Here is a 12,244-nt window from a genome sequence, read left to right as displayed (position 1 = left end):
AAGAAGCAGGCTCCCAGCAGAGGAGCCTGATGTGGGACTCGATCCCAGAACGTTGTGTAGAGAAACTTTTGCACACATGCCCCAAGAGATAGTATAAAAATTACTCATGAAATCATTGATCATAACAGCAAAAAACTGGAAACTCAAATGTCTATAGAAGGAAGATAGATAAATTGTAGAGGAATAGTCACACAGTAGAATATTATGTAACAGTGAAAATGACTGAAGTATATGTAATGGTACGGAAGGATCTAGAAATATAGCATTAAGTAAAAACAAACAAACAAAAAAACAAAAAACAAAACAAAACCAGAGGACTACACAGAATAAGATACCCATTTTATGAAAAGCTTAAAACCAAGCAAAACTAAAAAAATATATTACTTAGGGAGGGCAAGCAGGGAAGTGGGATAGGGAAAGAAACTCCCAGGCTGGTACAAAGATTGGTCACAATTCGGTTTTTAGGTGGGATGGTGGGTTCATGGGTATAGTACTCATGGTTGTTTTGCTTCATGCACCCTTTTGTATGTATAGTTTAAAAATATAGATGTATATTTAAAGGTTTTATCTATTTGTCAGAGAGAGTGAGAGAGTGAGCACAAGCAGGGGGAGCGGCAGACAGAGGGAGAAGCAGGCTTCCTGCTGTGCAAGTAGCCGGATGTGGGACTAGATTCCAGGACTCTGGGATCATGACCTGAGCTGAAGGCAGACGCTTAACAGCTGAGCCACCCAGATGCCCAATATAGATGTATATTGATAGAATATTAGTAAAAGAATACTACTCAATACTCAGTTATATTTATAAGCAGAAGGCAGGAACAATACAGAATACAAATATGAATGATACAGAACACAAGTATAAACAAAACAGAATATAAATCACACTTATAATTGGGAAACTGAAAAATGTGCAGAGAATTTCTATATGTATAGAAGATTAATTTAAAATTTATTTCAGGGGTATTTTTATTACAGTCATCATCCAGAGCTTATAGGTCATTTCACTTAATTTTTACAACTTTGTAATTAGTGGCGAAAACAAAAAGAAATGAGGACATCATAGAACATCATACAGAAAACAGATTTATTATCAAACTCTGTTTTAAAGATTTCTTAAACCTAAGAGGTACAATTCTGAAATTTTTTTCTGAGACAGAAAAGCTATATTTTTTGTTCTTTATATTCTCTCAAGGTTGATATGAGTTCATTGTAGAGTTGAAAATGGTAATTACCTGGTAAATATTTATTACTATTATTGTATTTCCTGAAAACCTAGGATTGCAATTAGTTCTTGGTTCATTACTATGTCACCTGTGACAGTATAGTATTTGCACAAGGCACAGTCTATGGTACTCTTTTCTTCCCTGTGAAATTCAGATAGTATTTTACTCCAGCAACAAATCTTTTAGGCTTTTATGTAGAGATGAAGGACAGTTTACTTGTACTTGTCCTCTGCCCAGCACATACTCTCAGTGGGTGAGGTACTTAACAGTACAGTGCAGACAAGGCTAAAGTCAAAGGTTAAAGTAAGAATTGTGGGATAAGAGCCTGTGTACTCTTTTTTAGATTTCTGTAACAAAGAGCCACTGAAATGTTACTAGGGAAGCATAAAAATAAGACTAATCACCTCAGTATCACTGGGCAATCAATGGATGCTAAGAGCATTGAATTGGTGGTCAGAAGAACTGAGTTTGAGTTTCCAACTTCTTATACTGAATTGTGGTATTTACTAACATCTTTGCGCCTCATTTTCCTCATATTTATAACAGAGATAATAGTTCCTTTATCTTCCTCCTAGGATTGTTATGAGAATGGAAATAAACTGATATACACGACAAACCTTTATAATTCCTAGGAATATGCAAATGTTAGTTTGTCACTAGAGGAAGGTCTTTTTCTCAAATATATTAACATTCATAGTGACCTATAACAAAACGTTTTATTAGGCCTTTAAAAGTTACTATGTACTATGTACACGACACGAATTTCTTAATAGAGATAAGAAAATGCCTATAGGGTCTGCTTGAAAAATCATTTTATTGATTTTTCACAAAAATGAACTACTTAGATGTAAATGTCAAAGCATATCTCCACAGAATCCACAGGATATCTAGATTTATTAATCAAGTCAAGCTCTTCTTTTGCTACTTAACTTCCAGAGAAACCAGTATGGTTCTTTCTCTTCTTTATTTAGGTATGGAGGAAACACAAGTCATACCTCTCATGAGTATCTGCTGCTATTATCAATATAGTAATGTGGACAGGGTGAAATGGACCCTTAGCTTTGGGATTTTACTTCTGCTTCAGGGCCTAGTTAGACTTGTAGTTCTGGAATCTTGATCAACTTATCTGGAAGTTGCCTTTGCCATTAGAGAAAGGTTCATGTACAGAGAAACTGATATACACCCAAAAGCCATTTGCTAATGCACAGTAAGAAATACTGTAAACTCATATCTTCATGACAACATTAATCTATTACTTTGCTTTATAGTTCCTAAAGGCTTTTAAATTCATTATCTCATTTTGGAATCTCATGACTTGGAACTTTTGAACAGAATGATTTAATTTATTTCAAAACTGTTTATTCTATTTATCAGGTGGATATACCGAAGAAAAGTGCAAAACAAAATAGGGGACCATATCTTAGTTGTCAAAAACAACATACTGTTAACAGTTCTTTGTACTTCCTTCCTGTCTTTCCTATGCATGCTTATATAATTGAGAACATACTGTACATGCCATTTAAATGCCAAAGTTCTCTTTCTTTCTTTCTTTCTTTCTTTCTTTCTTCTCCTTGTTTGGTTATGATGGCAATCTATGTTTTTTGTAAATATTTTGGAAAAGTTGTAGAAAGCAGACCAAAGTCCAAAGCAGAACAAGGAAACCACATATCATCTACTGTTGTAGTTAACCACACTGAACATTTTGGTGTGTTTCCTTCCAGTATTTTATTCGTTTTTATTTTTTTATTTTTTTATTTTTTTTTAGAAAATGTAGTCGGGATCATACCAAGGCAGGAATGCTTGGGGAGACAGACACAGGCTGGGCTTAGATCAGGCAGTCTCTACTCTCCAGTCTAGCGGACTGGAAGCTGCAGATCAGCACTTTGCTTCCTGGACAGGGGTAGCGAGAGTGACTATTTTCCTTTAAAGCTCACTTCTTTCTGTATTTTAAGCTGATTTGTACATTGTTCATTTCCCCCAAATCTTCAAGGCCATCGACACCTGCCCGTATTTCAACAAGTTACCCTCGATGGTTTCCGGAAGCACGTACTCTTCTCTGCAGTCCTTCACTTCTGCTCATCTAAAGACTCCCGCCCCGACTTGACTTTCTCCTGCGATGACTGAGCAGGTGGTAGGAAGCCTTGAGTTTGGAGCTTCAAAGGGATCCCGAAACTCGAACAGCCCAGTCACAGCTCTCGCCCCGCGGCAGGGTCGGGAGCGCCCCGGGGCTCCACTAGAGGCTCCGAGCCTCTCCGCCGCCGAAGGGTTGCCACCACCGAAGGCCTTTGCGGTTACGCCCTTTGCTCTAGGGGCGGCCGCAGCCCGCAGGGAGGCCAGCCCATCCTCGCCCCTCCCGAGGTAATCCTCAGAGCGTACTTCCCTGGGCTCCGAGTCCTCACATCCTCCCGTTCTCTGGAGGGTCTTTTCTGGTCGAGAGAAAGGTTCTAGGCCTCAGGCCCGCTCTCCGCCTCTCGTGAGATCGCGGCAGGCCTCTGTCACAGAACTCAACGGTCGGCTACCCGCCGCCTCGCTTTGCGAGCCTGGAGAAGTGCGTCCCTCCTCGCTTGCCTTATGCCAGGCGAGGCGGGGACCGCACTACAGTGCCGCCAGCCGGAGGGGGGAACGCTCACGTGCGGCGCTTTGCTTTCCAGCCGGCGACAGTAGCTCCCGAGAAAACCACCGCTCAGACTACCAGCACGAGTATTATTTTGTCCTGGGAGCGCGCACAGGACGGAGGAAAGGCCATCTACTCGACTTAGGCAGCGGACGCGCCCCTTTTCTCCCCCTCGGTTCGTGTGAACCGCTCGGAGCGGCGAGCGCGCCAGCCGCCGCGGAGCTGCCTCAGCCTTTGACAGCCCGGCGCGAGCATCTCAGGCCTGGAGTCCCAGCTCCAGGGGAGGGACAGGGCGGGGCGAGCGCGCGCGGGGCGGGGCGAGCGCGAGCCGGGGCGAGAGGAGGGAGCGCGCGAGCGGAGCCGAGCGGTGCCGAGCCGAGCAGGGAGGTACTGGGAAGAGGCAGGCTGAGCCCGCCGGCCGCCTGCGGCTCAGCGCGGATCGTGCTGCGTCGCCGGTCTCCGCGTACCCCCGCCTCTGCCCAGGCTCCCGCAAAACTTTTATTCTCTGGGGCTTCCCGGGGTGTCTGAAGGAATCGGAGCGCTCGGCCGGCTCTGCGCTCCCCCGCCGCGGCGACTGAGGGGACGTGCATCCCTTGCCCGCTGAGCTCTCGCGCCCCGCGCCTCCTCACCTGCTGCTGATCGCTCCCCAGAGCGGCGAGGGGGTACCCACCGAGGAGCCGCGCGGGCGACAGCGCCCCCAAACTCTCCCGCCCACCATCGTAGACTCGCCCAGCGCAACTTTAACTTGATTCCTCTAGCCCAGCTCGGGCACCCGCGGCTGCTGCTCTGCTGCCACCGCTGCCGTCTCGGCCGCCGCCTCACAAAGGGGCGCGGGGAGGGGAGGCGGCGCGGTCCGCTCGCACAGGCGCCGGTGCGCAAGGCGCGGGCCTCCGTGCCGCCGAGGCCGGGAGACAAAAGGGAAACTGCCTCTGTTCGCCGTGCGGGCGGGGAGCAGGCTGCTCGTCCGCCTTCTGCCCGGCTCCGCGAGTCTCCTCCCCCCTCCCTCGGCTGCTGCTCCGCCTCCCTCCCCGCGGTCTGTCCCCGCAGTGCTCCGGGACCGGCGAGCCTTCGGGGCGCGCGTCGCTGCTGGTGGTTGGGGCTGTAGCGATAATAAATGATAGAGGATACAATGACTTTGCTGTCTCTGCTGGGTCGCATCATGCGCTACTTCTTGCTGAGACCCGAGACGCTCTTCCTGCTGTGCATCAGCTTGGCACTGTGGAGTTACTTCTTCCACACGGACGAGGTGAAGACCATCGTCAAGTCCAGCCGGGACGCCGTGAAGATGGTGAAGGGCAAGGTGGCCGAGATCATGCAGAACGATCGGCTCGGCGGGCTCGACGTCCTGGAGGCCGAGTTTTCCAAGACCTGGGAGTTTAAGAGCCACAACGTGGCTGTGTATTCCATCCAGGGCCGGAGAGACCACATGGAGGACCGATTTGAAGTTCTTACGGACCTAGCCAACAAGACGCACCCGTCCATCTTCGGGATCTTTGACGGACACGGTGGCGAGGTAGGAGTTCTCTGGGGTTTTGTTTGTGTGGGTGTGCGTAAACAAGAGGATGTGTGAGCAGCGGGGTAGGAACTGGGTGCGAGGGGCGTGGTGATGACCTGGTGCCCGGCTGGACAAAGACACTAGATCCAAATGTGGCTCAACTTGCTAAAAAATACTGCTGGATCCAGACCTCTTGGTCTTAGTGGCCAATTCGGGGAAGGGAGAGTTGTCCACGATCTATTTTGTGCCTCATAATTAATGAGGTTTCCCAAGGCCAGAATCCAGCAAATGACTGTGCTAGTTTTTCGGGGAGAGTTTGTGGTTTCTGCTGTGAACTTTAGCCTAGGGTCTCAGCGCCCCTGTTCTAAGATTTGAAGCTAAGCTGGGCACAAAGAAGAAATTATGTTTGATTCTCTTTAGGGAAAACAGACAAAATCTGCAGAGCCGGGTCAGTGAGGGGTCATTGAGGATGAAGGAAGCTGTGATTCCTTCCCATCCCATTCTCCTAGAGGAGGAACCCGAAGGGCAGCTCTGCGCTTCTTCCCAACTCCATTAACTTTCCAAGTGCAATCGGGCCAGTTGACAGCAGCGCCTCACCGGTCGCCTGCTTTTAGATGGATCGTGGCGCGGGACCGGGATGCCTCTGGCCTTTGCAGAGGTGGCAATGCCCGCAGAGGCGGCGGTGCCCAGATCTCGCCCGGGCGCTCTGGCCGGCGTGGTGCGCAGGCATCTCCCTGCTTCTAAACTCCTTTATTTGAGGTTTATCTGGGGCAAAAGATGATGTTGGAGGCTGGTTCAGGTTCTTCTGCCGCATTTCTGCGGCGCTCTGATTGCACGCCGGGGCTCAGATTTCCTGGAGGTCGGGGCGAGGGTTGGCTCTGGTCCTTGGGCATTGGCCCAGGGGAAGTGAGTGGCAAATGTGGCTTCAGCGCCTTGCTCCCAAGCGCATCAGACCAGCCACCCCATCTTTCTCAATTGGCAGTTTGTAAGAGTTTCAATGCTGCATACTCTCTCTTTCGCAGCATACTTTCTTACTCATATTCCCTCTGCCCCCCTTGCCACCCCTTCTTCATTAGGCCCCCACCCCACCCTACTCCCCCCCCCCCCCCCCCCCCCCGTGCTCTGTGCCCACATCCAACTTTCCCTCCAACGCTCATTTTGGTCCTTCTGGTCTCAGGTGGGCTGTAGGGGATGTCGGCAGGTCATTCTCTTTCATGATTTGCTTTTTCTTCGGCCTTTGTTTTGGGTGAACATTGAGAAAGCTTTCAATTGGCTATCTTATTTGCATTCTGTCTTTGATACAAAGTCACTTCACCCACCACTCTGCTAATCTTTCCGAGGTACTGTATCTATCTGCCTTAAACCAACTTTGCCAGGAATGACAAACTTAGTGGGAAAATTTATTTGGTAGAACTGAAATCAAATTTTGCTATTCTCCATCCACCCTAGCCCTATGTTCTGTCTTTCAAAATGAAGGTTTCTTACTGGTTGTGATTTTGTAGCTTTTTGTGTAGGGTGGGGTTCCTTTCCCCTTGGTCACAGGGTAGGTGAAAAGACATGAAATTAATTGAGGGAAGAGTTGCTTGGTGCTTGGGTAAAAACATATCTGAATGAAAATGTTCCCAGTATAACAACTAAATTGTTTTCTTGGTTTGATCAGAATGTCTATATTTTCATTTTATATGCCTAGCCTAGACTGTTTTAAATCATTTAATAAAGCTTATATTTATTATATATTTTTAAATTAAAATTGGGCAGCTGATAATCTGCTTCTGGTCTTAGAAAGCACGGTTTTATTTTTAATTTAAAGGTCCAGATGTAATATTAATGTTGTGAAACTTTGGGTTGTGCTTGCCTGGGTGTGCTATACTGACATGTTTTGAGCCTGCACGTGTAAGTGAATGACTATTTTAAATTTTCTTTTAAGGTGATATTCTAAAACCTGAAAGTTACAGACCTAAACAGATTTCAGGTTGAAAAATTTCCAGTACTATCTTCTGGTAAATGTATCATCCAGAAAAGGGACAGGATAAATGTTTTTATTTAAATAGAAGGATTTTATATGTATAGGTACCCTCCTTAAAAATAGAGTAATTGTTCTATCTGTAATCTCCTTTAGTATGTAGCCAGTTCATTCATCTTGGCTTTGTTTTAGGGCAAAATAAGAGAAGTAACGTAAAAGGTAGTTCTTTAGTTGCTATTATGCTAGTTGAATGTGATAATAAGAAATAATATTAGGTAATTTCTCTCTTGCTTTCTCTTTCATTCAAAGAAAATACCACCGTGTAATTGTTGTCTTTTGTGTTGTTTTAGCTCCTGTAACATTCACCAGAGGAGGGTGCCACTGTTTGATTTTGGTATAGATGATAGTAGTCTCCTTTCAGAACAGAGGAAGCTTTTTCTGAACTCTCTGTTATTTATATATGTTGTGTACAGAAGATAAATGAGGACTTTAATTTTATTTCTAATAATTCAGACTAATAAGATAGTCTGTTAAAAAGGAGGGCCCATCTACAATGGTACTGCTTTTTAAATGTAGAAAGGGCCTAAGCCATCTTGTATATATACATTTCATCCTATTTTTTTAGATGAGGTATTTGTTGATGGGCTTAAGATGTGACCTTCCTAAGGTTAGTTCAAGGCCTTCAGTTTGGTGATTTTTATATTAAACTCCTGGACAAATTAGTTTGCATATTTACCTCGATAGATAGCACACTAGGGATACAAAGGTGAATGAGACAGGATTCCTGTCCTCACAAAGTTTCAGGGTAGTAAGAGAGATCTGTATAACAAAAATACAGTCATGGTGTGCTTAGAATGTTATGGGAACACTGAGTAGGGGCGTTTAAATCATACTGGGAGGTGGGAGGCTCAGGGAAAGACACTTTGATGACATTATTTACTTCAGGTTAAAGGCACAGGCTTTGGTTTGAGATCTGGCTTTGAATCTCTGCTCTGCCTTATACGAGCTGTGACCATGGACAAGTTGCTTAGTCAGCTTTATCTGGGAGTTATTAATATGAAAAATAGGGATAATAATGCACATAAGGTATACCTTTATCAGTTGTGTTAAACCGTATCTAGAAATACTTAGTGGATGTGGAAGGATGTGGAAAAAGAAAGCTTGAGACCAAGAAGTGTGTATTGTTAGGGCAACAATATCCTAGGAAGGCAGACTCTACATGTGAAAGCCACAGTTTTGATCACTAGAAAGGCATATGTTGGATATGGATAATTTATCAGGTATCCCTCAAACTCTATATCTCTTCGTTCTAACTTATGGTAAACTGATTATTAATTTGGGATTTCAGGTATCTTAGCATTAGGGAAACAGCATCCTGGCTTCTGGTGCAAATTTTCTGATTAATGGAAAGGAATATTCTCTATGGTTAATTATTAAGTTGGTATTCTGATTCACACTTCAGCCTCTTAGCATGAGTTGGTACTCTTTAGTCTCTTCAGTTGTGTATTTCTGTTAAAGATTTATCTCTGGACTTCTTATGTGGAGGACCAGACTTTGGATAGCTGTCACTGGTACATGAATGACATCTTAAAGAGCTTTGTTTCAGTGGTCTTATAGGCCAACTTCCTCATGTGATGCTGTTGGGCCCTTGAGACATTCTAACTGTAATACTGTAGGCGGATGTTGAGTGTGTGTGTGTGTGTGTGTATCTAAAACTATGGCAGTGATTGTTTTTCTGTATAACAAAAGATTTAAAAGATGAAAAAAAAGGTAAAAAAAATAGCTCAAATTATACCGACTGATGTGGAAAGGTTATTTTTAAAATTAAAAAATAATGTTTCTCTAGAAAAATGGTGTGTGTGTGTGTATGTGTGTGTGTGTGTGTATTTGTGCTTATCTATAACTTTATCTACAGGCAAAATGTGGGTGTTTTTTTGTTTGCTTCTTTTACTTTTTATATTATGTGGAAGAAGTATCACCAATCCTTTGAGGCGACTCTGTCAATGTTCATGGCTGAAACCTAGCTGGAAAAACAGATTGTTATGGGCTCCATCATTACTGTATTAAAGGTCATCATATCGTACAGTTGACACATAGCTTGGCCATTCCATACATAGCTTAGAATTCCATACATGGCATCAGAGAAGTTGTACTTCAGATGCTTGTCGGGGGCTGCCGTCTTGATGCTCAGTTCTTCTCAGAAGTTCAGAGGAGAATCTGCTTATGGAAGGTTCCCTGAAGGATACATATAGTCTAGTTCTTTAGATCAGTGGTTCTTAACTTTTCTTGAGTCATACTTCCCTTTGAGGATGTTATGAAACTACAGATGTAGCCCAAGAAGAATGGAGATGTGCATCAAGTTTTGTTTATAAAGATAAGTGGATGCATGAAGCCTCTCGATTTTAGTTTAGTTCAGGTGGAATAAAATCTGTTTCTGATAAATCTAGATCTGCAGGGGGCTGTGTACCTGGACCCCTTCCTTGCCCTGATTGTCATCTTCTCCATCATTTGCATTTATTGACTTGTGTGCTGTCATTTGCCTATGACGGTTGTTATGAGGAATGGTCTTCCCAAAGTTTTCTGAAAAATCAACGGCAAAGATGTCCTCGAGGACTTTATTTGTTGCATTATATAGTATCCTTTTTATGAGGACCAAGGGAAAGACAGTTCTCTGATAGCTTTGTGTTTTATCTTAAGGATATTGAATCATGTGACTGATTGGATCATCCTGTTTGTTGGCTACTAGAAGTGTTAGAGCCAAACCTATGACTGACCTGTAACAAGTGTGCAGAATTTTATAGACTACGTTGATTTGGTATATAAATCTCACTTCCAGGACAGCTTATCTTTCCTATATTTAGTTTTCCTTTGTTTTACTTTTTTCTTTCTCTTCTGAGATACGTCATTTTATCTTGTTATGGTATATGTATTTATGTAAGTTTCATTGGATCGTTTCTGAAATAAGATATAGTTCTGAATAATTAAATTATGGGTGGCATGATGAATGATCTGCTTTTCAGACATTATACCTGCTATTAGTAAATGTTGGCATATTACCAAGGTTACAAGAGGCCTGTGGATTTAATATGGACAAATGCCTTTTGACTTAAGACAAAACTCAGATTACTATGGTTTAAAATGACACATTGACATTTCTGCCAGAAAAGGAGGGGTAGTTTCCTCCTTAGTCAGCCCCCCTCTCCCATGCCTAGGAACCTATTTGTAGGTGAATGTAGGATCATGACTGCTGACCTTGGTGCATCTTCTGAACAGATCATTCAGAAATTCAGTTCAGTTAAACCAGCATTTTCTGTATAGTCTGACACATGTGGAAAACAGTGTTATGTTCTCTGTGATGCCTAAAGATGAATAAGTACATTCTCTGCCCTCAGGGAACATTCCATCTACTTGGAGAGATGAGGTTTTTAATAGCAGAGCTATGAGGTGGAGTTGGGCCAACTACGAGAGGATGATGGCCTGACTGAGGGAGCTTGGGGAGTCTTGGATAAATTTGAAGAGGAGCTGACTTTTGATTATATCCTAGCATTTCAGGAGACAGATTAGGTGGAGGGAGGATGAGAAGATGACATTACAGGTTGATGGAAAGAGAAAATGTTATAGAAGAAGTAAAATGCAGGCACAGTTGGAAAAAAACACAGGTAGCCCATGTGTTTAGAGCAGGCTTTCCCCAACTGCTGTCATTCTAGAAGCCAATACATTATTTTTTTCATTTTTGAGCACCCTCTGTGTTTTGTTATAGTCAATAATATTTTTTAGATGGACAATTTTTTTAAATTAAGTATATTTATTTAAAAAAGAAACTTCATATCAGCAGTGTGAGTGAAAAATCATTAAATGAAATTCTTGGCCTCCAATCTGCTAAGAAGCCATCTCCAATGTGATGGAGTAGAATGATTTTTATTTTTATTTTATTTTATTTTTTAAAGAGTAGAATGATTTTTGGAAGGTTCTTCTCCTAGTCTCTGGTTGCCTCTAGAGTCTCTCTACCCCTCTCCCCTTGCTTTTTATGAACAAAAAAGTGGCTTTTAAAATTTAATTGTTGGCCATAATCAGAAGAAAGGCAGGCTGCTTACTCCCTTCCTGGGTGGAAGGTACATCTGGTGATGCTACTCTTCGAAGAAATCTGGTTTGGAACAGCTTTCCACTGTGACTTCTGTGCCACCTAAGATTTCATGTGTCACACACCTTCATGGGGAACCCAGAGTTATGGGCAGTTCCCCGTGGTCTAGCAGAAATCCCACCCCCATTTCTAATGCAGGTAAGTGAGAAGACATTATAGTAATAAACCTGAATCCGTTATAGCTTAGTTTAAAAAGTAAATAATTCACCAGTTTTGGTACTTGAGTCATGATTGGTCACAAAACCAAGCTCAAAGATACAGAGAACAGATTGGTGATTGCGAGAGGCAGGAATGAGGCACGGGCAAAATGAATGAAAAGAGTCAAAAGGTAAAAAGTTCCAATTATAAAATAATAAGTCACGGGGATGTAATGTACAGCGTGGTGACGATAGTTAATACTATTGGATTGCATATTTGAAAGTTGCTAAGAGAGGAAACCTTAAAACTTTTCATCACAAGAATAAAAACTCTGTAACCATGTGTGGTAACAGATATTAACTAGACTTTCATTTCTCAATATGTGGTGATGACTTCTCAGTATCATTTCTCAGTATGTATAAATATCAAATCATTATGTCATACGCCTGAAATTAATATAATGTATGTCAACTATACTCAATAAAAAAATACTTGCAAAACTCAAAAAAAGTAATATTTTTATTTTGAGTGCTAATATTTGAAATACTTGATTATTCTTAATTTCTATTTTGAACTTTAACCACTTCAGTAATAAATTTTTGTGGTTTAACTTTTATTACCATTTGAATAATCCTATTTAGTGGATATATCTGTAGCAAGTTAAACATAT

General features: G+C 42.8%; 1 protein-coding gene across 1 annotated transcript in view; it reads left to right on the top strand.

Annotated features, from left to right (window-relative positions):
* The first annotated feature begins 3,865 nt into the window (after positions 1-3,865).
* The window catches only part of PPM1L (protein phosphatase, Mg2+/Mn2+ dependent 1L), a 281,955-nt gene continuing 273,576 nt past the window's right edge, over positions 3,866-12,244 (top strand). Inside the window, exon 1 of the mRNA XM_026497404.4 lies at positions 3,866-5,350. Within this exon, the coding sequence (XP_026353189.1) occupies positions 4,952-5,350 (399 nt within the window). The 5' untranslated portion in view covers positions 3,866-4,951. The remainder of the gene's footprint in view (positions 5,351-12,244) is intronic.

The sequence above is a fragment of the Ursus arctos genome, unplaced genomic scaffold, assembly GCF_023065955.2.
Source record: "Ursus arctos isolate Adak ecotype North America unplaced genomic scaffold, UrsArc2.0 scaffold_20, whole genome shotgun sequence".
NCBI classification, from domain to species: Eukaryota; Metazoa; Chordata; class Mammalia; order Carnivora; family Ursidae; genus Ursus; species Ursus arctos.
The sequence above is the reverse complement of the archived record's forward strand: the minus strand, read 5'-3'. Positions and strand labels throughout refer to the sequence as shown.